The sequence below is a fragment of the Cajanus cajan genome, chromosome 4, assembly GCF_000230855.2.
Source record: "Cajanus cajan strain Asha chromosome 4, NIPB_CcT2T_4, whole genome shotgun sequence".
NCBI classification, from domain to species: domain Eukaryota; kingdom Viridiplantae; phylum Streptophyta; class Magnoliopsida; order Fabales; family Fabaceae; genus Cajanus; species Cajanus cajan.
Genome location: NC_138520.1, coordinates 10,082,529 through 10,110,310, shown reverse-complemented (window position 1 = coordinate 10,110,310; position 27,782 = coordinate 10,082,529). Strand labels below are relative to the sequence as shown.

Sequence of the window (27,782 nt, the reverse complement as noted above, 5' to 3'; positions counted from 1 at the left end):
AAAAACCGTAAGGATTACAATAGAATTCGTTGGTTACATCTAACCCCACAAAAATGGGTGAAACCACTCAACAAAGAGTGTAAATACAAAATAGAGATGAAGGGAGAAATGAAGAACCGAAGGAAAGACCCACACACGAACGGCTCCAAGCTCCGGGAATCCCTTCCACAGCTCCCAAAACGCGCCCAATGTGTGAATGAGGGAGAAACCCTCGAAAATGGCTTCAAGTACGAGCCTGGGAGGTCAGATTAGGGTTCTGCGCCCGGCGCATAAGTTGTCGCGCCCGGCGCATAGTCTTCTGAGCACTTTCTGCCTCGTTATAAGCCCGGCGCAATTACTTTTTACGCCCGGCGCAGTGTCTTCCAGAGACTTTCAAGCATTCTCTGCCTTAGAGCGAGCCCGGCGCAATTCTCTATTAAGCCCGGCGCAATTCGTTCCAGAGAGTATTGAGGTACTCTCTGCCTCGATCACGCCCGGCGTGGTGGAGTCTCGCGCCCGGCGCATGTACAACTTCCAAAAGTCCACTGCTCTGTTCTTCTCAAGCCCGGCGCAGCGTCATCTTACGCCCGGCGCAGACACTCTGCTCTGCTCCTTGGCTCCTTATGTTTCCAATCCAAAAGATCTTCAATCCTCAAATATCTAGCTCAATACCTGTACAAAAAATGAGGTGGATTAAGGTATTGTTAGATGAATTTGGGTTAGTTATATCTGCATACAAAATGAACCAAAAAGAGAACAATTATATTGCAATGGTTCAAAGGATGAGTGGAATTTGTTCAATAAGTCTCATCAAAAAGAGGTAAAATTGAGACTTAACAACTCCCCCAAACTTAGAACCTTGCTTGTCCTCAAGCAAAAGGTAATTAATCTAGCAGATAACAAGTAATGCAAGTGAGTCAATTTCTACATCCTAGTTCACTTGTATCTTCTTTTCGCAAGCATGAACCTCAGATGAATTTCCAATCACAATTATTGCAATAGAACATGACAAGGTGCAAACAAAGGTTTCAAAAGAGATCAAAGAGCTGAGAGGAGTAATGACTATCTGTGTATGCATCCTCACTAGGAAAATGTTTCTCTCTATGCACACTAGTGTATCAGGGTGAGTGTTTCTCTCTAGTCTACTACTCACGCCACATAATTCAACTTTGCTCTTCGTTTCCAAATGAAACCAGTGGTAAAACAAATGCAGACACTTATCACAAGGTCTTTATTAGGGCAATCTGGGTCAAGCAGGGTCAAGCGGTAGCAGTTTTATGGTTTTTCAAGGATTAAAGGTGCTATAGCTTAAGAGAGCAAATAAGATTTTTCAATGATGTCCCTCTCCATACCCCATTACAACAATTAAGCACATGCCCCTAACCGGATCCAAGCCATTAGCCTTTATGAGATGCATATTTACATTTTTGCATCTTAATATTTTTGTTTTTGTTTTGCTTTGTTTTTCTCTCTTTTTTTTTTTTTTTTTTTTTTTTTTTTTTTGAATGGCTGACCACATACTTTCTTCTTCCCAAAATTTCCCATTCTTCAACTCCCCCAAACTTATTTGATGTCTTCAGTTTGCTCTCTTAACCAAAGCAAGGGTTATGGTTAATTTTTCATGGTTTGGGACAAGTGGAAGGTATGGTGTTTAGGCTTAGGAAGGTATGGGTCAAGTGGAAAATGGATATGGCTTTTTGGCTTAGATGGTTAACAAAATATGGAAGTGTGAATGCCTTGATCATATAAGTGCATAACATAAGCAAACCACCAGGGAAACTCAAGCAAAGTCTATCATGCAACCTAAGCGTAGTTCACTCATCAGTGTTTAGGCTCAAACCTCACCCGGCTATGCATCCACAAACTATCAAGCTCAGCTCAGTTCTATGATCAACATTGAAACCCGTATGCAACTAGTCATGAACTAAAGATCTAATGTGACTTGAAAATGTCCAGGGTACAAACACTATAAACATCAAGCAAACTACAATCCAGAATCAACCACAAGCAAAGCAAGTATCAACAAGATCAAAAACCATGCTAAAGCAGAATATTCACAAAAAGAACCAACAAAGTAATCACCAAAAAGAAATGGATATATAAAATAAGGTTCTGGGACTAAAACAGTTAAATAACTACAACTGAAAAACAGAAAAATTAAATGACAACAAATAATAAAACTAAAATGGTCCAAGGCCAGCTCTATCTGCATCATCATGGGCCTGGTCATCATCCGCAGCTCCGGGGTCAGCTCCACCCTCCTCAGCAGCACCTCCAGCATCCTCGGAAGCTCCACCCCCCCCAAAGAAAGGAGCCTGGTCCCCAGGCCACCCCGTGTAAGCATGATAGTCAGCGGTGGTGGGGAACTGGTAATCAGGGGCAGAGTGGAGTGTGAATCTCCTGAAGGCATCAAACATGAAAGTCTGTCCACGGTGGAGTGATGCCATCTGGCCCTCGTGCCTCTGCATGAAAGTATCCAGGCGGTCCTCCTGGCGCTGCATGAATGTGGCCATGCGACCCTCCAAGGCGTCAAAACGCTGATGGATAGTGAGTGGAGGGTCTGAGGCAGCAGCATCATCCATGGGTACGTCCTCCTGGGGCCCAGCAATATGAATAGGCTCGGGGGCAGGGGCTGCTGGTGGCGCGCGGTCCTGGCAATAGGCAGAGATGTATCTGCTGTCAATGGCCCTGCCAGGACCCTCAAATGGTGGCGAGTGGACATCCACCCCTGCCAACTGGCATAACTGGGTGATGAGGGATGGGTGTCCTAGTGCTGAGCCAGGTGCGGAGTTGGCGCAGCCAGCGATCTCCATACAGATAATGCCGCCCAGGTCCACGGTTCTCTGAGTCATAATGCAATACATGAGCATGGACCGAGACCAGTGCAGGTCAGATACATGGGAGCACGGGAGAATGTTGGCATGCACCAAGGCTGACCAGATCCTGACCACTGGAAGAAGGTCCCGGCGCTTCACGTGGAGAGGCAACTGAGATCGGTTCCTGTGGAACCCACGTCCAGGTACGCAGATAGCAGCCTCTACTAGAGCGGGGTCCATCGTCTCCATGGTGTAGTTGCTATACTCTGACTCCTCATCATCCCTCAGCGCAGTCCCCAAAAATTGATTAATCGTCTGGGCGTCATAGGGGACTCGCACACCCCTAACATAGCTAACAAATGGCGCAATGCCCTCCTCCAATCGCAGGGCATTGGCGTAGAACTCCTTGACTACTGCTATGTTGGCCGGGAGTGGGTAAGAACCGAGCGTTCCCCATCGGCGTCGGCGTAGCTCGGCCTGAAACTCAGGGGCCTCACCTGGCTCTAACTCGACTCTCCTCTCAAGAATGAACTTCTTCGCACTAACTGACTCAAAGTGCTTCTCGTTGCGCTCGGTGAGGAAGAGATCAGAATAAGGCCGAGTCGGTTTGCGCGGAGTTTGCCCAGATTTGCTTTGGCGCGGGCGTTTGCTAGAAGAGGCCATCTGCAGAAAATAAACAATAGAAATCCCAGGCAGACAGACATGAGCATAAAAATATATAAGGATGACCAGTGCAATTTACCGAAAAGGAAACTAGCCCTAGACTGGAAATGGAATTTAAAACGGAACTAAAAACAACCAAAATATGGGTTTCAGAGGGGAATTGCGCCGGGCTTAGGAGTTCATGCGCCTGGCGCAGAGAGTGCAGAAAACTCTCTGGAAGCGCGTGCGCTGGGCGCAAAACATAATTGCGCCGGGCGCAGAGAGTAGGGAGGACTCTCTGGAACCAACTGCGCTGGGCGCAAAAATAAATTAAGCCGGGCGCGAGTAAGCGTTTTCAGAAAAAAAAATTGGCCAGAACGGGCTGTTCCAAGATCAGAACGGCCGTTCTTAAATTCGAAACGGGCCGTTCTGGAATTGGAACAGTCGGTTCCAAATACCGAAACGGGCCGTTCTGGACATGGAACAGGGCGTTCCAAAGTCCAAAACGGGCCGTTCTGGAATTTGAACGGGCCGTTTCGCAGCTTCAGCCGAGGGTACCGCGCCTGGTGTGATTGCACCCATAACAACACCCCAAAATCCCAAAAAGAAGAAGGAAAACTGCAAAACCAGACAAGAAAATGTTGAGTGTGAACCTACTGGAGGTGGAGTGCGTGGAGGGAGAAGGAAAGCCGCGTGCACTTGAGAAGAAAAGAAGCTGCGTGCCCTTGAGGTGGAGTACGGAGAAAAGGGTTGTGAGACTGAGTTGAGAGAGGGAAATGTGATTTGAGAGTTGAGAATGTGAAGTGGGAGGTTGAGAGAGGGAGGCTGGAGAGGGAAGATGAGTTGAGGGAGTTGAGAGGATTTGTTAGGAAGGGAGTTGTTGTGAGAAACGGAAGTGAAACGTGGGTGGCATCTGCGCGGTCGCGCCGGGCGTTAAATTACCCACGCCGGGCGCCATATCAGTAAAAACCCAAAGTTTGCCCTTTCTGGTATGATGCCGGGCGGTGCCGTTCTGCGCCCGGCGCAATTAGGGTTACAACGTGCCAGAATTTAATGCGCTACGCGCGCCGGGCTTGGCTAACCCCTGGAGCACCTAACTATTAATGCGCCCGGCACGCCAATAAATGCGCCGGGCGTGGTCGTTCCAGTGTTACAATGAAGTCTAGGCCGGGCGCAATATAAATTGAGCCCGGCGTGTGTCTTGACAGAGACCACATTACTGTAGGTGCGCTGGGCGTGGATAAGACAGGCCCGGCGTGATTAACTCTGAAGCTTTCACCTAGATTTTTCACTCCTCACACTCCTCACAAATTCAACTTAAATCTATCCACTCAAGCATGATTCACACACTTAACACATAATATCAAACACAAACAACATAATACAACATACATAGCATAGAACATAAACATCCACACAACAAGTCCTAGAACCAGTATAACATACAATTATAACGCAACAATAAACATAAAAACAAAGTTCAGATCTCTGGGTTGCCTCCCAGGAAGCGCTTGTTTACTGTCCCGAGCCTGACAAGAAGAGACCTCAAGGGTCTCTAAAAGAAAGGATACAGCAAAGTCTTTCGACTTCTTCACCCAAGTAGGGTTTCAACCGCTGTCCATTCACAACCCAACTTCTTTGTGCCTCAGGATCTTCAATTTCTATGGCACCATAGGGTTTCACCTCCTTAACTCTGAAAGGACCAGACCACTTTGATCTCAGTTTTCCAGGAAAGAGTTTGAGCCTGGAATTGAACAGAAGCACAGACTGGCCTGCCCTGAACTCTCTCTTCAGAATTCTCTTGTCATGATAGCTTTTGACCTTCTCCTTGTAGAGCTTAGATGATTCATAGGCTTGGAGCCTCAATTCATCAAGAGCATGCAGCTCCAGCTTCCTCTTCTCACCGGTGCTGAGAGGATCAAAATTCAACAGCTTCAAAGCCCAATAAGCTTTGTGCTCCAGTTCCACAGGAAGATGGCAAGCTTTTCCATACACCAACTGAAATGGAGTGAGACCAATTGGAGACTTGAAGGCGGTTCTATAAGCCCATAGAGCCTCATCAAGCTTTGTAGACCAGTCCTTCCTTGAAGCTGAAACAGTCTTTTCCAGAATCCTCTTGATCTCTCTGTTAGAGACCTCAGCTTGCCCATTGGTTTGAGGGTGATAGGCGGTGGCAACCTTATGATGGACTCCATAATGTTCTAGAGCCCTCTCCAATTGAGTATTGCAGAAGTGTGAACCTTCATCACTGATAAGTACCCTGGGGGTACCAAATCTGCTGAATATGTGCTTCTTGAGGAACTTCACCACTGTTTTGCCATCCGCCTTGGGGGTAGCAATGGCTTCAACCCATTTTGAGACATAGTCCACCGCCACGAGAATATACTCATTTGTGAAGGACGAAGGCAGTGGACCAACAAAATCTATGCCCCAGCAATCAAACACCTCAACTTCCTGCATGTTCTGTAAGGGCATCTCATGCTTCCTTGTGATTCCTCCGGCCCTTTGACAACTGTCACACTGCTTGGCGTGACTATGGGCATCTTTAAAGAGTGTTGGCCAGTAAAATCCAGATTGAAGCACCTTGGCAGCTGTCCTCTCTCCGTTGAAATGACCTCCATAGGGGGAGTTGTGACAGTGCCACAAAATACTCTTGGCCTCCTCTCTTGAGACACACCTCCTCAATAGGCCATCTGCACCAATCTTGAACAAGTGAGGGTCATCCCAAACGTAGTAGGTAGCATCACGGAGGAACTTCTTTTTCTGGTGCCATGTGAAATCTTCAGGGATTACTCCAGCTGCCTTGAAGTTTGCCAGGTCAGCAAACCAGGGTCGCTCTTGCACCATGAACAGCTTCTCATCAGGAAATTCCTCCAAGATCTCCCTCTCCTTCAGGGTCACCTCATCATTTATGAGCCTTGAGAGGTGATCAGCAACCAGATTCTCCTTGCCACTCTTATCTCTTATCTCCAAATCAAACTCTTGAAGCAGAAGAATCCACCTAATGAGTCTTGGCTTGGAATCCGGTTTGGTGAGTAAGTACTTAATGGCTGCATGATCTGTGAACACAACCACTTTGGAACCAATCAAATAGGACCGAAACTTTTCCAATGCAAACACTATGGCTAGCAACTCTTTTTCAGTAGTGGCATAATTGATTTGTGCCTCATTTAAAACCTTGCTAGCATAGTGAATGGCATGAAAAATTTTGGTCCTTCTTTGGCCTAAGACTGCCCCAACCGCATAATCACTAGCATCACACATGAGTTCAAAATCCAGTTTCCAATCTGGTGCAGTGATTATGGGTGCAGAGGTGAGTCTAGCCTTCAAAGCTTCAAAAGCCTTCATACAAGAATCATTAAAACAAAAAGGAGTGTCTTTGTTTAGGAGATTGCTCAGGGGTTTGGCTATCATTGAAAAATCTTTTATAAAGCGCCTGTAAAAGCCAGCATGCCCTAAGAAACTCCTAATACCTTTGACATTGATGGGTGGAGGAAGTTTTTCTATTACCTCCACTTTGGCTGGGTCAACTTCAATGCCCTTGTGAGAAATCTTGTGCCCCAGAACTATCCCCTCGGTCACCATGAAATGTCATTTTTCCCAGTTGAGTATAAGGTTGGTCTCCAAGCATCTTCTAAGCACCACTTCAAGATTAGTCAGGCATTCGTCAAATGAAGACCCGAACACGGAGAAATCGTCCATGAAGACCTCAATGCTCTTCTCCACCAGGTCGGAGAATATAGCTAGCATACATCGTTGAAATGTTGCAGGAGCATTGCACAATCCAAATGGCATCTTCCGATAAGCAAAGATACCAAAAGGACAAGTGAAAGCGGTCTTCTCCTGATCTTCCGGATCCACCACAATCTGGTTGTAACCTGAATACCCATCAAGAAAGCAATAATAAGCTTGACCAGCTAATCTCTCAAGCATCTGATCCATGAATGGGAGTGGGAAATGATCCTTCCTGGTAGCCTTATTTAGCTTCCTATAATCAATACACATTCTCCACCCCGTGACCGTTCTAGAAGGAATCAGCTCGTTCTTCTCATTCCGAACCACCGTCATGCCACCCTTCTTTGGAACTACTTGCACAGGGCTCACCCATGCACTATCAGAAATAGGGTAGATCATGCCGGCATCTAACAGCTTAATCACTTCCTTCTTCACCACCTCTTTCATCACAGGATTAAGCCTCCTCTGTGGTTGAGCAACCAGCTTGTACTCATCCTCCATAAATATTTTATGCATGCAATAGGCTGGGCTAATTCCCTTGAGATCAGAAATAGACCAACCAATTGCCCCTTGATAGAACTTCAGAACTCTCACAAGTTTCTCCTCCTCCAATGGGGATAAGGAGCTACTTATGATAACCGGCTTGCTTCCACCTTCATCTAGAAACACATACTTTAGATGAGAAGGGAGTATCTTCAACTCGAGCTTCGGGGTGATCACCTCCCCATCATCCTTCGAATCTTCCATGTGCACTGAGTCCGGTGTCACCTCCTTATATGAGTCAAGGCTCCTCAAACATGCCTCAACCTCTCTATCTTCTTCTTCATGGAGGTATTCAACCATATTGACTAAGACTTTTTCCAAAGAGTTAGTGAAAGAGATATGCTTCCTGGAGTCTTCAACAAGTTCATCAATGACATCAACCCGGAAGCAACTGCTCTTGTCCTTGGGGTAGTGCATGGCATCAAACACATCAAAGTTAACCTCTTCATCATTCACTCTCACCTTAAGCTTCCCATCATCCACATCAATTAGAACTCTTGCAGTCTTCATGAATGGTCGCCAAGAATGAGAGGTACATCAACGTCCTCTTCAATATCCATCACCACGAAATCAGCGGGAAATAAGAAACGGTCCACCTTCACCAGAACATCCTCCACAATGCCATGAGGATACTTCACAGATCGATCCGCCAACTGCAAAGTCATGCGAGTAGGCTTCACCTCCAAATCGCCAATCCTCTGAAGCATAGATAAGGGCATGAGATTGATGCTAGCCCCCAAATCAAGCAAGGCCTTCCCAATAGCTAAACTCCCAATAGTGACTGGAAGAGTGAAACTACCAGGGTCCTTGGATTTTGTTGGCAACATCTTCTGAATAATGGCACTACACCCCGCCTCCAATGTAATGGTCTCCTCTTCAAAATACTTTCTCTTCTTGGTGAGGAGCTCTTTCATGAACTTGGCATATGTAGGCATTTGCTCTAATGCCTCGGAGAACGGAATGTTAATTTGCAGGGTCTTGAAAATCTCCAAGAACCGAGCATATTGCCTCTCCTTATCCCTTTTTGAAGGTGCATGAGGATACGGTAAGCTCTTGGTGGGTGGCACCTTCACAATATTCCTCTCCTCCATGGGCGCCTTATTCTTTTCTCTACTGATTCTTTCTTTCTCTTTTTCAAGTTCTTTTTCTTTCTCCTTCTTTTTGTCATTTTCAATTTTTTCTTTATTCTCTACAACCGACTCACTTCCTCCACTCCTTCTCCACACTCCTGGGCCCTCTAAGATGATCTCTTCATCAACACTATCATCATCATCTTCGCCTGTGTCATTCTTCTCCTTGCTCTCATCATTCTTCTCACTCTCCTTCACCACAAACTCCCGACCACTCCTTGTAGATACTACATTCAAGTGCCCCTTCGGGTTTTGTTCAGTGTTGGCTGAGAAAGAACCTTTATGCTGCTCTGCTAGCTGCTTTGCTATTTGCCCCACCTGTATCTCCAAATTTTTAATTGAGGCATCAGTGTTCTTTTGGTTGGACATAGACAGTTGCATGAATTGTTGCAAGGTGTCTTCCAACTTGGTGGTTCTCTCATACAAAGGTGAGTGTTGGTGTTGATGTGGAGGTCTGCTACTTGATGAAGCATTCATGTCTGGTTTGTTTCCACCATAGTTATTTCTCCACCCCTGATTTGAATTTTGCGGATAGGGATGTTGAGAGAAATTTTGCCGCCCTTGATTCCCCATGTAATTCACTTCTGCACCTTGGGGATCAGAAGATCCGGCACAATAACCATTAGGGTGGTCACCTCCACAAAAATCACATGCCATCACTTGTTGCATAGGAGGAGCATTAGAGTGCATAGCTTGAAGTTGTTGAGGAAGCTTGGCCATCTGTTGATTCAAAGCTTCAATTTGTTGGGAAAGTATCTTGTTTTGAGCCAACACCGCATCTTGAGTACTCAACTCCAAAACTCCTCTCTTGGTTGAAGAACTTCTACCATGCTGGCTCCTGAAGTCTGTGGAAGCCATGGACTCAATGATTGTGATAGCTTCTTCAGCAGTTCTGAACATGACTGACCCTCCAAAAGAAGCGTCCAATATCATCTTGGTTTGAGGTTGTAGCCCATTACAGAAAGTTTGAACTTGAAGCTCCACCTCAAAACCATGATTCGGGCACCTCCTCAACAATGATTTGTACCTCTCCCATGCTTCACATAGTGGCTCATCAGCACCTTGAGCAAAAGTAGCAATAGCAGTTCTGGCTTCAGTGTTCTTAGATGGGGGAAAGAACCTGGCTAAGAATTTGGTCTCCACATCCCTCCAAGTTGTCAGGCTTTGGTTTGGCTGAGAATGAAGCCAAGCCTTAGCCTTACCATTCAGAGAAAATGGAAACAACCTCATGAAAAGTGCCTCTTCATCAGCCCCAGAAACTCCAACTGAACCACACAACTCATAGAAAGTGTAGAGATGAGTGTGTGGGTCTTCATGATCCAGGCCAGAAAATTGATGAGAACTGATAAGCTGTAGCAGTGCAGGCTTCATTTCTGCTAGTTTGTCGTTCATTGTAGGCCTCACAATGCTTGAGAACTCCCTCGGGCTAGTGTAGGTGAAAGTATCACCTATAGTGCGCCTCCGGTTGTGATTGTTATTGTGAGTACCATCTCCACCTTCCATAGTGAACTCAGGAATGTCAGAAACAAAAGCTTCAGGAAACTGAATGGTTGGTTGGCTAACTGGATTTGCTCTAGTCCTCCTTCTCCTCCTGTTGCTATTATTCCTCCTTGCCGTGCGTTCAATCTCAGGATCGTTCAACAATGGCTCAGAAGAAACAGTACCTCTAGTTCGGATGGTACCTTGCATACAAGAGAAAACCAAAGACTAGAGTGCACAAGTCAGCCCAAAGAATTAGTTGCTGAAATAGAAATTAGCAATAAAAGTAAAGGAACAAGTCACAAATAGCTATAAATACTAAATCGCCATTCTAATCCCCGGCAACGGCGCCAAAAACTTGTTGAGATTTCCGTTGAAGTACTTTTGTTATAATTGAAATTTAGTTTAATTCTATCAACGGTCTCAAACACGGCAAGTATACCGGCCGTTCAAGTAGTAAAAATATCGTATCCACAGGGATTAGAAGGTAAAATAAGCATTTATTGACTATTCGTGACTAAAAAATAATTCCAATTTCATAATTTGTCATGTGAATTCAAAGTTAAGACTATTGGAATGAAAGCTGTAAATAAATATTGGTTTGTGAGTGGAAAGGGTAGAAATGATTTTATGGTTTTGTGAGATTGTGGGGTCAGATTTCACCAAACGTCAAACTAATGAATCCTTAATCTCTTGTTAAATTCATTGCTTAGTCAACCCAATAGTTTACTCAAACCTAATCCCTTAGAGCAAGAGCCTAGATGTGGATATTGAATATCAATCCCTTGAGTACCCAATATCTACATCCGCATTACGGGCTAGGGTTTAAGACTACTAATGGGCTAAGCTCCATTCCTAGATACATTTCCCACTAGGCATTTGTTTCAGAGCTAGTTTCAAGGGTTATTTTCCAATACCCAATGGAACCTATATCATGCAATGAGATTAAATCCAAAGCAAGCATTAAGAATAGAAACATAAACAACAATGAATGAAACAACATGTATATATATCATAAAAACCGTAAGGATTACAATAGAATTCGTTGGTTACATCTAACCCCACAAAAATGGGTGAAACCACTCAACAAAGAGTGTAAATACAAAATAGAGATGAAGGGAGAAATGAAGAACCGAAGGAAAGACCCACACACGAACGGCTCCAAGCTCCGGGAATCCCTTCCACAGCTCCCAAAACGCGCCCAATGTGTGAATGAGGGAGAAACCCTCGAAAATGGCTTCAAGTACGAGCCTGGGAGGTCAGATTAGGGTTCTGCGCCCGGCGCATAAGTTGTCGCGCCCGGCGCATAGTCTTCTGAGCACTTTCTGCCTCGTTATAAGCCCGGCGCAATTACTTTTTACGCCCGGCGCAGTGTCTTCCAGAGACTTTCAAGCATTCTCTGCCTTAGAGCGAGCCCGGCGCAATTCTCTATTAAGCCCGGCGCAATTCGTTCCAGAGAGTATTGAGGTACTCTCTGCCTCGATCACGCCCGGCGTGGTGGAGTCTCGCGCCCGGCGCATGTACAACTTCCAAAAGTCCACTGCTCTGTTCTTCTCAAGCCCGGCGCAGCGTCATCTTACGCCCGGCGCAGACACTCTGCTCTGCTCCTTGGCTCCTTATGTTTCCAATCCAAAAGATCTTCAATCCTCAAATCTCTAGCTCAATACCTGTACAAAAAATGAGGTGGATTAAGGTATTGTTAGATGAATTTGGGTTAGTTATATCTTCATACAAAATGAACCAAAAAGAGAACAATTATATTGCAATGGTTCAAAGGATGAGTGGAATTTGTTCAATAAGTCTCATCAAAAAGAGGTAAAATTGAGACTTAACAGCAGGACAGTATCTTCATTGTTGCGCTTCTTTTTCCCGTAACGCAGTTTGCTTGCCTTTTAACTTAGGGAAAATTTTGTTTTGTGTTGTGTGCAGTCGAGGCCTGAGAAAACTGCTTATGAGATTCGAGTGGAACCGAGCTCGGAAATGCCAGTGCGGAACGTCCCCACTGTCGTGCAGGCGGCTCCTACCTCGACTTCCATCAAGGTTCGCGGAGAGGGGCCGAGCTCTGAGGTCCCAACGCCAAACCCTGCAGCCACGGTGCCACCATCTCGTCCTTCGAAGGAGGCCCCCAAGGGTAAATACATCGCTCAACACTTCAACAAGGGTTGCCCTTTGACGAGGTTGGATCACGTGAGCGCGTCATCGGATGTGGACTCATTGTGGAGTTCAGGGGTGACCGCTGAGACCTTATATCCAAGGGGTTCGCTTCGCTCGGCTGATCAGGCGATGATTGAGAAGGTCGGGCCAGTGGAGGACCTTGACTCTGCGGAGGTCTTCATGCAGAGGGCGATTGCTATTGTGGATCACTGGAAGCACCAGTGGTCAAAACAGCAAGGGGACCTCGAAAAAGCGAAGAGCCGAGTCCAGCCTTTGGAGGAGGAGAATCGGGCCTTGGGGGCCGCTTTGGGCGAGGCCAAGAGGTAGAATGAGGCCGAGCTTCAATCTACGAGGAGAGATCTCGCAAGGGTCCAGAAGTCTTTGAAGATCGCCTTGAGAGCTAACGAAGTCTATGCTGCTCAGGTTGGCGAGCTTTAGGAGCTCTCCACTTTCTCTCGGGGTAGAGTGCGTTCCCTTGAAGAACTAGGACAAGATGCTGAGAGGCGTCTCTGTGACGAGGTGCTTCTTAGTGCCAAGGAAGAGGAGGTCGCGGCTCTGAAGGCGGACCTTGATAAGATGGCCAATGTTAAGGCAGGGCTGGAGAGGAAGCTCGTCGAGACTGAGCGAGCTGTTTTGTTCGAGCATAAGAAAGGCTTCGTCAAGGCAGCTCGTCAAGCGAGGTTGCTTGCACTTGGAGTCGACCTCTTAGCTATGCATGTGGAGAAGGAGGTGCGCTTCGGGCGGCTGGTGAAGGAAGACGACCTCCCGGACAACTCGAGCGAGAATGCCTCTGCCTAGGCTGTTTTGTACTAACTTAGTTTATTTTGCTTATTTTTTGGATTCATGTTTTGAACTTACAAACTTGTTGTGTATATACCATTTTCCTGAGTTTTCATCTTGTGCTCTTGATGGTTCTATTTTGACCTTTGGTTGCTCATGTTTTAGGCTTAGCTGTTGCCCGTTTTTGTGGTTTGAAAACACGCTCGGAATTTGTTCTGAATTTGTTCTGAATTTGTTCTGTATTTTGTGCTTTGGTGCTCAAATTTGGCTTAGCGTAATGTGATTTGTACCAGGGTTCGAATTCGACGTTGGCTTAAGATTGCGTACTGAGGTTCGAACTCATCCTCAGCCTAAGATAAGATAATTCGTAACTAGGTTCGAGCTCGACCTCGGGTTAAGATTTTATTCTAAGGTTCGAACTCGACCTCAACGTAAGATAAAATAATTTGTACTAAGGTTCGAACTCGACCTCGGGTTAATGTTTTGTACTAAGGTTCGAACTCGACCTCAGCGTAAGATAAAATAATTCGTACCAAGATTTGAACTCGACCTCAGCGTAAGATAAAATAATTCGTACCAAGGTTCGAACTCGACCTCGGGTTAAGGTTTTGTACTAAGGTTCGAACTCGACCTCGGCTTGAGATAAAACTATTCGTACCAAGGTTCGAACTCAACCTTGGGTTAAGATTTTGTACCAAGATTGGAACTCGACCTCGGCTTAACATAAAGCATTTTATACCAAAACAATGTAAAATTAAAAGGCTATGAACAGAATGAGTCATTTTATTAATATCGTTGGTGTGCCTCATTAAAAATTCTCTCGGCCAAAACCCATTTTTCTATTTTTTTGGACAAAAGACCGAGTCGAGAAAAGAGTGTACAACTCATTCATACAATTTTAACTCATATAGAACTTGAGATGCGTGGCATTCCAAGTTCACGGGATGGCTTTGCCGCTGAGCTCTTCTAGTCGCGTTAAAAACCCTCTCGGCCAAAACCTATTTTTCTACTTTTTGGGACAAAAGACCGAGTCGAAAAAAGAGTGCACAACTCATTCTTACAATTTTAACTGAAATAGAACTTGAGATGCGTGGCATTCCAAGTTCGCGAGATGGCTTTGCCGCTGAGCTTTTCTAGTCGGTATGCTCCATTTTCTAAGTCTTCTACAACTTGGAATGGGCCATCCTAGTTGGGTGCAAGTTTCCCTTCTGATTAGTCTCTTCGCGCTTCGCCTAGTAGTCGCCACACCAAGTCAAACTCGCGTGTTATATCTTTTGGAAGCTCTAAGTTTGCAGGCTTCTTCATGGATCCGAGCTTCCTCTCTGAGCTCGTCAATCAGGTCAAGGTTGATCGTTGCTTTTTGAGCGTTTTGCTCATTGTCAAAAGCACGTCGCCTGTGAGACGTTTCACCAACCTCTACTAAGATCATGGCATCGGCTCCGAAGGTCAGCATGTAAGGCGTTTCCTGCGTTGTTAACTGGGGGGTATAGTGGTACACCTAGAGGATGCTAGGGAGCTCGTCAGTCCATTGTCCCTTGGCACTTCCCAGCCGCTTCTTGAGTTCACGGAGTATTATTTTGTTTGCCGCTTCGGCTTGGCCATTGGTTTGGGGATGCTCCATTGAGGTTGAGAGGTGTTTGACTCCGAGTTCACGGAGGAAGTCTTCAAAAATCTGCGCAATGAACTACTTGCCATTGTCAGTGACAAGAGAATGCGGGATGCCAAACCTGCAGATGATGCTTTTCCAGGTGAATTTCTGGACATTCTCGGTAGTGATCCTGGCAAGTGGACATGCCTCGATCCACTTGGTGAAGTAGTCGATTGCCACTAGGAGAAATTTAAGTTGACCTTTCGCGGGAGGAAATGGTCCGAGAATGTCCATTCCCCACTGAGCAAAAGGCCATGGCGACGTCATCTGGTGGAGGACTTCGGGCAGTTGCCGACGTGTGTTGCTAAACTGTTGACATTCCTTGCATCTTTGCACATAAGTTTGGCAAATTGAATTCAGTGTAGGCCAGTAGTATCCAGCTCGTAGTACCCTGGTCGCCATCGAGCGGGCCCTAGAGTGCATCCACAGATCCCTCGGTGAATCTCCTCGATGACATAGGTAGCCTGAGATTCAGCTAGGCATTTTAGAAGGGGTTTAAGTAGTTCCAAATCCCTGCCTTTAAGTAGTTCCAAATCCCTGCCATCCATCCTCAATCAGCGCTGTCACTGGTGTTGACAACCTTGTCGTCTAGGCTGGGCGAGTTCAGCGTTTCCTGTATGATGGTCTGATGTTGACAATCTTCGAAGGAGGAGATCTGTTGGGAGGCTACATCGAAGTACCTCTGTAGTAGTGTATCCTTAGTCTGGTATGCCCCGCTGAGCTGCTCCACCATGAGCTTTGAGTCACTGTTGCAACTCACTTTTCGTGCTCCGAGGTCGTGAGCCAACCTTAGCCCTGCGAGAAGCGCTTCATATTCTGCTTGGTTGTTGGTCACTTTGAAGCCAAACTTGAGAGATTGCTCTAAGGTGACCTTATTCGGCATTTCCAAAATAATACCTGCACCACCACCCTTAGATTTGGAGGACCCATCAACATGTAAAGTCCATACCTGTTGTTCGTCAGCCGAGGTTGGAGTCAGTTCGGCCACAAAGTCTACTAGGCACTGAGCTTTCAGGAGGCCTTGGCTTTCGTATTTGATGCTGAATTCGGATAACTCCACTAACCATGTTATCATTTGTCTGGCGAGCTCTGGCTTTCTCAAGATTTGCTTGATCGGGTAGTCAGCTTTGACGACCACCTGGTGACTTTGAAAATAAGGTCGGAGACGCCGAGCCGCCGTGAGTAGTGCTAGTGCCAACTTTTCGATCATCTGGTAACGTTTTTCGGTGTCTTGAAGGACTCGGCTGATGAAGTAGATGGCGTTTGTGCTCTCTGCTGCTCCTGCACTATGACCGCGCTAATTGCTTCCTCTGCCACAGCCAGGTAAAGGAGTAGGTCGGCAAGATGATCCGGTCTCTAAAGGATTGGTGGAGTTGCTAGGAAAACTTTGAAGCTCTTGAAAGCTTCCTCGCACTGCTCGGTCCATTCGAAGTTCTTGGGTTTCCCCAGCAAGGTGAAGATAGGCCCTGCTCTTTCTGCCAACCTGGGGATGAAACGAGAGAGGGAGACTAACCGTCCTGCCAAACATTGGACGTCTTTGACAATTTGTGGACTTTGCATTTGTATGATGGCTTTGCACTTCTCTGGGTTGGCTTCAATCCCCCTACTGGTGATCATAAAGCCAAGGAACTTACCTCCCTAGACACCGAAGACGCATTTTTCTAGGTTGAGACGCATGTTATGATTTCGAATTTGTCTGAACACCTCGGCCAAGTCAGCGGCGTGAGCCTCGGGTGAAGTGGTCTTGACCACCATGTCATCGACGTAGACCTCCATGTTTCGGCCGATCTGTTGGTGAAAGACTTTGTCCATCAGCCTCTGGTAAGTGGCTCCCGCGTTTTTGAGGCCGAACGGCATCACGCGGTAGCAAAAGTTGGCATGGTCAGTAATGAACGACGTGTACACCTCGTCCGGTGGGTACATCATGATCTGGTTGTACCCGGAGTAAGCATCTAGAAAGCTGAGGAGGGCGTGCCAGGATGCTCCATCGACCAGCCTGTTGATGCTCGATAAGGGGTACGAATCTTTGGAGCATGCTTTGTTCAGGTCGGTGTAGTCGATGCACATACGCCACTTCCCCGAGCTCTTCTTTAATAGTACCACGTTTTCCAGCCACGTGGTGTATCTGACTTCGCGGATGAAGCCCGCGTTCAGTAGCTTTTGTGTCTTAGTGATGATGGCTTCTCGTCTCTCACCATCGACCTTCCGCTTCCTCTAGGCCACTGGTTTTGCCTCCTTGTGGATTTCCAACCTGTGACAGATAAAGTTAGCATCTATACCTGGCATGTCGGCGCTGGACCATGCAAAGAGGTCAGCGTTCTTGGAGATTTTGGGTTCAAGTTGCCGCCGTAACTTCAGGTTTAACTGCCTGCTTATTTTTGTGCACTGTCCGAGGAGTTTACCAACTTGAAAGACATCGAGCTCATCGATGGGACTTGGCCGTTCGTCACGAGATTCTGACCTTGGATCTAGGTCAGTGATGTCAACCTGGGCTATGTGAGCTACGGTTGGGGGGTCACTTTTGCGACATTCCTTGGATGGCGAGACCTTCAAGCTCTAAGCATAGCATTGTCGAGCTATTTTCTGGTTTGCTCTGACGGAGATGATCTTGCCACTACTCCCTGGGAATTTCATCGTCAGGTGCGGGGTAGACACCACAGCGCCGAGTTGATTCAACGTTGGTCTTCTGATGATTATGTTGTAGGATGTGTTGGCTTTGACGAGGAGGTAGCGGACCATGATCCTCCTTGAATCAGGAGAGGTTCCAAAGGTTGTCAACAGATCCACGTACCCTCGAGTGTGAACTCGTTCTCCTGCAAAACTGACTAGAGGTTCTATGTGAGGTTGGATAAGGGAGTGAGGCATGTCTAACCTGAGGAACGTCGGCCAGTATAGGATGTCAGCCGAGCTTCCTTGGTCGATCAGCGTCTTGTGGACCTCCCAATTGGCGACCTCTACAGCGATGACCATTGGATCATCCTGGTTTGGACAGACGCTAGTGTAGTCGTCGTCGGTGAAGGTGATTGGTGGTGTGTTGTGGTGTGGGGCCGAGGTAGCGGTGTTGATAGACTATGGCCAAGGCCAAGGAATCCAAGAGGTGATATCCTAAAAGAACCAAGAGGAATGGGATGATCTTAAAGACCTTTTCATATGTTTGTACATAGTTTCTTTGTATAGATTCATTTTTTGCCTTTGTATTTGTGAGACACTTTACTTACTTTTAACTAGTGTTTGTATATTGATTTTGGGGTAGGTTACTTGGAGAGTTTGACTCCATTTAACTTCCCTAGTTGATACATTCATTTTGTATTTTTCAGTAGAGAAAAAGCGGTGACATTTAGCAAAGCTAGGGAGTGTGCTTAGAAATTGGGCCTGAGATGGGCCAAGGCAAAATTTTGCATATTAGACACATTTTTCCCCTAATTTTTCATAGATTTGATTTAGCTAGGTCTCATCATCATTTCATGAACCTAACTAAACCAAATCAACAATTTTTGAAATAATTCAAAGGAGAAATTGGAGCCTTGGCCGCCTAGCTCATGTGCTTTCTCTTTGGCCGAAATTTGTAAGCTCTCTTCTTAGTTTTTGAAGCTTCTCCTCCAAGTTTCTAAACCTTGGTAGGTTGGGCTGACTTTACCATGGTTCTTAAGTGAACCATGGTCAAGGTTAGCTTCTCCTACAAGTTTTAGAAACCATGGATGGTTAGCTACACCTTACCATGGTTCCTAGTGAACCATGGTTAAGGTTACCTTCTCCTAGAAGCTACCTTACCCTATATATTTGTAAATCCCTCTCTTGTAATCACTTTTGAACATTTTGAGAAATAGAAATCAGATTTCTTTCTCATTCAAGAGTCTTATAAACCGTAGAGAACTCTCTCTCTAAGGATTCTATCAAAGTTTCTTCAAACTTTGCCTTGGTTCCTCAAGCTTCCTTCACAAGCTAGGAAGTAACCGAACCTACTCCATTGCTTCTCCACCATTGGAGAATCCTCCAAGGTGATTCCGCCACCTCAAGGAGTTCAACCTCAAGAGTTCTTCGGTCCTTTGCATGGAAAACTTGAAGAATCAACTTTCTTCTCCAAGTAGTTCCATCAAGAGTGAACATTGTTGATGCTGCGCAAATGTCTTTTACGCACCGAGATGCTAGAGCCTCCCCCTGCGAAACCACCTGCAATTGTGTTTATAACTCCTCGCAAGGGAGCTGTCCCTGTTTCCTAGCTTACCTCGGCCTGCACCGCGCCACCAGCATTTTGTTGAGATCCGGAGGGTTGGTCTGTGCGAGTGTTGGAACCGCGACCTTGCCCTCGTCCTCGTCCGTTGTAACCTCCTCGGTGACCCTGCTACCGTTGGACGTATTGTCCGAGGTGTCCCCTCTAGACGAGTTCCTCTATGTGATCTTTGAGGGTGCGGCACTCCTCGGTTGTGTGACCATAGTTTCTATGGTATCGGCAGTGCTTAGATTTGTCCAAAATGTTGGAACTGTGGCCGGGCAGTGGTAGGGTGAGCAGATTGTTATTGCTGGCCTCCTCCAGGATGTGGACTCGGGGCGCATTCAAGGGGGTGTAGTAGTCGTATCTCCCCCCTTTATTTGCCCTAGCAGTCTTCTTGAACTGATTGTCGTTGGTGACCTTCACCTAATCTTTGTGACCGTGGTCTGACTTTGCTTGTGATTTTCCGCGAACCTGGTCACGGAAAGCGGAATGCTCTTTTATTTGAATGTACCCTGCAGCTCGGGCACGTAGTTCGTCTATGTCAAGGGGAGATTGTCGACACAGGCTATCGATAAAAGGGCCTGGCTTGAGTGCCATGAGCATGGCGTGTAGGGCAACCTCGGGATTCAAGTTCCGGATCTTGATCGAGACGCTGGCAAAGCGCTCCATGAACGTCCTCAGTGGTTCGTCGTCGCCCTGTCTGAGGCTGGCCAAGGTAGCTGATGTGACATGGTGAGGTCGGCTCGTCGCATATTGCGCCGTAAATCGCCTTATTAGGGTGTCGAAGTTGTCGATCGACCTCGCCGGCAATTGTGTGTACCAAGCCAATGCAGCTCCCTTGAGCGAGGTCGGAAAAACCCTACCCAGAATAACATCCTCATTAGTGTATAGGTTTACTTGTGTAATGTAGAGATCGACATGCTCGTCTGGGTCAGTTGTGTCATCGTAACGGTCGATGCTGAGAGGCTTCCATCCGAAAGGGAGGGGCGTCTCCATAATGCCATCAACAAAGGGGTGGCGGCGGATGCTCGCCCTATGTCCTGGATCTTGGGCGGGCGCATTGCTGACTTCATGACCCGACCTATTCGTTGGTGCGTGTGACCGATGTGTGGCAGACCTGTGGGTCGGTGCCCTGGGTGCAGTCGGTGGTTGGGAAATCGAGTGCCCATCTTCCTCGTGTTAATTACTCGGTTGAGGGGGTTGATCAGAAAGATGCCGAGGAAGTTGGGCTCGAATACGCTCATTCTCGGCACGCAGCGCTGCTAGGTCAGTTTCGTTCTTGGCACGCTGCGCCGCTAGGTCAGTTTCGTGCTTGGCACGAATGTTTTGCAGGTCAGCAGCGTGTTGCTACCGTATTTGTTCGACCTGTTCGATCAGTCTTCTCAGTGCTGCTTCGCTGTCCATTCTTGTTGTGCAATCTGAGTCGTCCATTGCTCGTCTATTATGGCTTCGGGTGAAAACTATAAGCATGGCCGATAAGAGCTGTCTTGATCGGCCCCACGGTGGGTGCCAAATGTTCTTACCGGAGATCGGTCGTAGGGACGATCTGCTGGGCAAGATTGGTGAGCCTCCTTCACTAGGTACAATTGTTGTTCTAAGTGGGGGTGGTACCTGCAAAAGAGACTCTGATGCTAAAGTTACTGTTTGTGGATGTATGGGTCTCGTATAAGTAATGCACGTACCTTAGTGTAAATTAGGGTTTTACTGGGCCTTGGGCCTGAGATCGGTTATAATTTGTTTAAATAGTGGGCCTTGTCTTGGCTGACGTCGCGCGGCACGTGTCCGATGTCAATCCGCGCTGTGTTGCCGAGCTTGAGCTCGGCTTAGCGGTACGGATAGTACACCACCCTCAAGTATAGCATAGCTCGGGCATGGTCTTACCATGACATTGACATGCATTAACCAAGTTCCTTATGGATTATAACCCTGCTAACTACCTTCCCGATTACACGCACCTTTCTAGTAATTAGTTAAGGGTTGTAGCCCTTAACTTTTTACCTTACTCCAATATCAACTAAGGATTTAGAGAAGACTCAACAATCCACTCCAAGAGATAAGGCCTATTCAAGGAGGGTTTCAACAACTAGGCTCGTAAAGCACCACACCAATATCCACACAATAATATATCTAACTTTCAAAAATAATATCTCCTTTAATCCTAAGTCAATCAATATGTCTAAATGTCTATAACATTCTCAACATCATACCTCAATAGTGTATCAATACAACACGCCTAAATGCTTATACAGTCTCAACATCAACACCTTAATAGGTCAACAAATCATGTCTAAAGGCCTAAAACATTCTCAAGATCAACACCTCAACAATATTAGTTAATATGCATTATCCCAAGTTAATAAATATAGATCTAACAACATTAAAACTCATATGAGCTAAAATCATCAAGATCACCTCAATGTGCTTATCCCGCCCAAAACTCATCAAGAACAATAATTTCATCACCTAATCACACACACAACCACAGATTAAGTGTAATACCACATCATACAACAACAAAATCAACCAAACCACCCAACAAGAACCATGAATCTAAATTCCCTTACCTCCAAGTCAAAGTGAACCAAGAAAGGGGAAGAAGAAAGGAACGCCTCCGAGCAATCATCAAAGCTTCGCTCTAACACTACCTTGATCTTAGTTTCTAGGCTTCAAATTAATAATGACAATCCTTATGTACTCGATGAGCCTAGAAAGAAGAAGAGGAATCAGAATATTAGAGTTCATCTCTTTAATTCATCTCTCTAAAGTTTTTTAAGAACAAAACTTATGGAGTTTATAATTCTTAAAAGAAATCTTATATACTTTTCTCCTCAAGGTCAAATTGGACATTTTTTTAGAGAAACTTTTTAAAACACCTAATGACTCCTAAAGAGTTCCTTAACTCTTATAGTTTTTTAACACCACACCTCTAAACACTACAACATATAATATAGCTAACGAAAAAATAATTCACAAAACTTACAATGTTACAATTAAAATTTATATATATATATATATATATATATATATATATTAATATAATTTTCATTAGATCAAGGTTATAAAGACTAACTAAATACTTAACAGTTAGTATAAGATGTGTTTTAAGTGTTGTTTTAATAAAAGACGTTTAATTAAATATTGGAAGAAATTCTCCATAAGTATTTATAAGAAAAAGATGTAAATAAATAATTTTTTATAAACTAAAACTAACTTATATACAAACAAATTAAAAACTTTTATATATTAACTTCTTTTAAAAAAAAATATTTTTTTAATTTATTAATGAGCTAATTTTTATTTTTAGAAAGACTTATTTTTTCTTTTATATGTAAAAAATTATGTAAGCATACCTTTAATTTATTTTTGTTTTATTCACCAACATACCCTTGACAAAAATAAGTAAGAAATTTTATAAATATATTTTTTTAATATTTTATTTATTATTAGCTAGTCATGATTTTTGCAAGTTTTACCAGCTAATAATAAACCTAAGTCAACAAATATAGGTAGCAACACTTTTTTTTTCTTTCTCGAAATTATTCCTATAAAATTCAAATATTGAATTTTTAATTATTGTTGTCAAACACCATTCACTACAACAAAATTGTCATATAGTGACACACACTCTATAGTGACACTATAGATGTCATTAAAAATTACTTTTATCCACACAATACCTACAATATATGGTATATTATTAAAAAGTGTAGGTATAGATTATAGTGACATACAAAATATGTTGCTAAATCTCATTCAAAATCAACATTAAAATTGTGTATAACTATATGTCAAATAGACATATACCTACATATATTATATCTATAGTGACACTTTTTGTATGTCACTATATGTAATATTTCTTGTAGTGATTATAAAAATATTGATTTAAAGATATCATCTTGTGTTGTGATAACATAATGTCATGTTATCACGTGACATATCAACACAACATGTCACATTAGCAATATAGTATAGAAACTAAAAAAAGAATAACAAGAATAAAAGATGAGAAAAAAAATGAAATTACAAAAATAAAAAAAGACTAAAATTACATGGACTAAAAGAAATAAGATGTCATATTTATAGTACAAATAAATATTCAAGTCTTAAGTATAATGAAAATAATTAATTTAAAATTAATAAAATTAAAAATTGAATAACCATTTTTTAATAATTACTTTTTCTCTCACATTTTCTTCATTTTTCTCTTGTTCAACACTATAAGGTGACTTATGCATGTCTTGCAAGAGTGACACGACTAGTTAAGTGTATACACACCTACTAGCTAGGACTTGGGATCAAATTTAGTTTCCCTTGTGCTTCATATTTTTCAAGTGGACTTGCATTGAGGATATGGTAGGCATAATACCACTAAAAACTTTCAAAAACGTTAGTGGCTGACTTTGACTTTATATGGGGTCATGCCTTGCCCAAATATAAACTTTTAATGAACCTAAAAAATAAGGTAACTTACACATATTGCATAAGCACTTCAAACTTTCTTACCCGCCACACCATTTTTTTTAATGTGTACATACCTCGTAGGAAAAAATAATTCACACCCTAAACTTTATTTATGATTAGCCTTAGCATATCTCAGTTGTGATCTCTTTAAGAGTTGGCTTAATTGCATTCTCAAGGATGATGATTTAGTTTCACATTGACAATAAATATGACTTAAGTAAATCTTATTGAGTGTGGACAATCTTAACCTTATAAGTTGATTTTATAAAGCTGAGTTAGACACAATCCAAATTCTAAGAGACATTGACAATTATTAGTCTTTTTTTGCTAGTGATTACTACTTGTGTCACATTTTAAAAAACTATGGCTTTGTAAAATATTGACACTTGTTGGCATGCAATGATTGTTGTTAAACTAGTCCTCCACCTTACCCTTCCAAAAATAACTAAATTAGTCATTAGTAATTGATTTTAGTGTCAACAAATTCTAATAAAACTCTTAAAGTTTATGTTAGTATGTAGAATGTTTGGGCCAATAAAAATTAAAGATAACCAATATAAGTTTTAATGAGAGAATGTATGATTTTGGTTATTTAATTAAATTTTATATGAATTTTATTAAATTTTTTACATTATATTTAAGATTTATACATTTGTTGGCGCATACAAATATGTCACTCTTTTTTAGCTCATGTAATTTTCTTACTTTTCATGCCAATAAATTCATTTTCTTCTCATCTTTTATTCTAATAATTTTCTTTTTTATTTTTAATTCCTCTTTTATATAGTTGACATGACACTCTTGGTGGTCATACATGACACTGTTGGTAGCCATACATGATGTGTTAGTGTGACGCATGATTATATGACATTATGTTGATATGATATGCAATGATGTCAACAAACTAATATTTTTGTATTAGTGTTTAATGACATATATTAAAAATAAAAGGATGAATTATACTTTTAGTTTTTCTATTTATTTTTAAGATTTAATTTAATCACATTATTTTTAAAAGGTTCAATTTGATTCTTTAGTTTTCAAAAAATGTTCAATGTTATCCTTTTGTTCAAATTGACACTATGAATGTTAAAGAAATTAGGTGAAAAGACAACAATGAACATTTTTTTAAAAATTAGATGAAAAAATTAAACATTTTAAAAACAGTGAGATCAAATTAAACATTTTAAATCATTCAACTTGATCATCTAAATTTTCAAGCAATGTTCAATGTTATCTTTCCATCGAATTTCATTATTGTTAATGTCAATTTAGACAAAAGATAACACTGAATATTTAAAAAAAATCAAAGAACCAAATTAAATTATTTAAAAATAATAGGATCAAATTAAATTTTAAAAATAAAAATAAAAAACAAAAAATATAATTAGCCAAAATATAATGTTTGAATTTTATAAGATGATTGGAAAAAAAATATTTATAAGAATGAAAAATAATTAAAAAAAATCCCAAAAATCTCAACATTTTTTTTTGGATGAATAACATGTTATTGAGTTCAATAAATCCTCATATAAAATTATTGATTATGGAGACATAGTAATATAAAAAAAAATATTAAATCGTTAATAATAATCAAATATTAAGTATACGATACAATAGTTAATATTTAAATTAAGTTTTACTTTTTTAGTTTATTCACAAAAAGAATAAGTTCCACTTTTAATTTATATTTTTATTTCATAAAAATAATAAATTAGATAAACAAATAAAAGTAAAAATATAATTTAATCTAAATTTTATTAAGTATTAATTATCATATTAATTTATAATTCATATTATAATTTTAACTATTAAAAGATAAATATTTAGTACAATTAAAATCACATATTTGATAAAATTAGAGAACTAAATTTATAAAAATCAAAAGAACATAAGTGAAAATATAATATTATGGAGAGTAAAAGTAAAATTTAAGGGAAGTGTGAATTCTTAAATAGTAGTAGCGAATTTTTTGTATATATTATATAAAAATAGAAGAAGTGAATTGTAAGGCAAAAGCGGGTAGATTCAGTTGCAGTTTAATATTGAGTAGTGTCGGCACCACAATAACTGTCGGTGGTACCACGGTTATCTGAGGATCTCAGTCTCAACTCTCAACACTCACGTGACGTGGCCCCCATCCCAATTCACACACAGTCGGTGATCCGGTACACAGTAACTATATAAATATTATTTAATCATTTACCTATCTATGAATATAATAAAACAGATCATCTCATATATAATTACTTTACTTATCTTATTTTTAATAATTATTAAAAAAACTACCGTAAAATTTATCATAAATATAAGACAGCAAAAATTATTATAAAAATGTATTATTTTCTCTATTTTTTTCATGGAGAGAAACTACAAGAAAATAATTTTTTTTTAGATAACAATATTGATCATTAAAAGCTTAAAAATTGTGACTAGAATAATTTAGTGAACGATATTTTAATTTATTATCCATCATTATTAATATATTAGTTATAATTAAGAAATGTATTGAATTAGGATTTTAAAGGACTTTTTTTAGTTGAAAAAATTCTGTGAATTTTAAAGGACTTTGTAAGGTATTCATGACTTTTAAGACTTCACAAGATTCTACAAGATTTTAAATCAAGATTTTAGTGGATTCTGCATGACTTTTAAATTAGGATTGGATTCTGCAAAACTTTTAATTCAGGATTTTAATGGATTATATGAAACTTTGTGGACTTTGTAGAATTTTGTGGATTTTTGACATATTATAAGAGTTCAAGATTTTTTTTCATATATTCAAATTTAAAAAGAGTCAAAGATAAAAATAATCAAAAATAACAATGTTTGGATAAATAATAATAATAATAATTCTGCGCAATATCATATCTTCCTAAATAGCATTATTATTATTTCTATATTTTAGATATTTAAACATCCATTTATTCAATTAAAAAAATATTATATGATATAGACAAATATCTCAAACTCAACGGTTAAAGGGGCTAGTTAACTATGGTAAAGACCTTTAAATCTAAATTGATTACAAGATCTTGAAGATTTACAGTTGATTGTAGAGATTAGGGATGACAACGGGGCCCATGGGGGTGGGTAATAGTAAACCCGCCCCTGCCCCCGCCCCGCTGAATAAAAATTGGTCCCATACCCAGTGACGGATCCAGAAATTTTAGATAGTGGGGGCAATAATTATTTATATATTTATAATGTTAAAAATTTTACATATAGTATAAACATATATCATAATTATTTTTTACAAACTTTTATAACTATGTTTACGATTAAAAATAAAAATAAGTTAAGTCAGACTATGTTATATTATAATTTAGTAGGTTTGAACCTAAATTATTTTAAAATACATGTCCTAAATATGACTTATTTATCTATCATAAACATTTTTTAAAATATTTGGTTAGAACTACAATTCTAAAAATATACTTTATAATAATTTAATACTAATAAAAACATAAAAATAAATATTTTAAGTTGTATAAAAATTAAGTTTAATTTATTTATAATATAAACATGTTTTTAATATCTAATATAATATTTTAGATAATAATTTATTTCAAACATATTTTATAATAAAAAAATTTATATAGAATATAAATATTCTAATCTTTTTCATTTTAATTTTTTAATCAACGTATAGAATCTTACGAATCTTTACTATTTTAATTTTTTTAATCAATGTATACATAAATAAAAAGCACAAAAGGTAAAAATATATATATTACAAATTTTATTTTATCAAAAAATAATCTTTTTAAAAAATTAATTCGTTATTAAAAAGTATTTTTTTATTACATATGAGAAGTAATCTCCTTCGAAAATTTGATAAATATCAAATAAATGAATAACTCTTTTAAACTTGTATTTTATAATATGATAATTTAAATATATGTGTTTCTTTAATTAAAATATAATTTTTATTTTTAAAAATATATTATTTTTTGGATAAAAAAAATATGTGTTAAAAAATGGTAGTGGGGGCACATGCCCCCACTCTCTCCTACGTGGATCCGTGCCTGCCCATACCTACCCTATATCCGTGCGGGTATCTATTAAGTGGGTATCCATGAATTTCTTGAATACTCATGAATATCCATGGATATTTATAAATTTTTTAAGAAATTAAAAAAATTATAGTACAAATAATTTTAAGTTTATAATTAATGTCATTAAAATATTAAAAATCA

The 27,782-nt window shown here is 41.2% G+C and overlaps 3 protein-coding genes and 1 non-coding gene across 4 annotated transcripts; 1 reads left to right on the top strand and 3 right to left on the bottom strand.

The window, feature by feature from the left end:
* Positions 1 to 7,028: 7,028 nt before the first annotated feature.
* On the bottom strand, positions 7,029 to 8,225 carry LOC145957151 (uncharacterized). Its single transcript, XM_083073366.1, has one exon. The coding sequence runs from the start codon at positions 8,223 to 8,225 to the stop codon at positions 7,029 to 7,031; it is 1,197 nt and encodes a 398-aa protein (XP_082929492.1).
* LOC145957150 (uncharacterized) lies at positions 8,222 to 10,534 on the bottom strand. The gene is made up of 2 exons (XM_083073365.1): positions 8,920 to 10,534; positions 8,222 to 8,844 (listed from the first exon to the last, which is right to left on the bottom strand). Exons 1-2 carry the CDS (start codon positions 10,532 to 10,534, stop codon positions 8,222 to 8,224), a joined length of 2,238 nt encoding a protein of 745 aa, XP_082929491.1.
* LOC145957656 (small nucleolar RNA R71) lies at positions 9,834 to 9,939 on the top strand. Its single transcript, XR_014433699.1, has one exon. It is a non-coding gene; the product is annotated as a small nucleolar RNA R71 (small nucleolar RNA).
* A 6,586-nt stretch (positions 10,535 to 17,120) lies between the features above and the next one.
* Positions 17,121 to 20,115, bottom strand: LOC145957149 (uncharacterized). The gene is made up of 4 exons (XM_083073364.1): positions 19,591 to 20,115; positions 18,933 to 19,076; positions 17,505 to 17,975; positions 17,121 to 17,393 (listed from the first exon to the last, which is right to left on the bottom strand). Exons 1-4 carry the CDS (start codon positions 20,113 to 20,115, stop codon positions 17,121 to 17,123), a joined length of 1,413 nt encoding a protein of 470 aa, XP_082929490.1.
* Between the last annotated feature and the right edge of the window lie 7,667 nt (positions 20,116 to 27,782).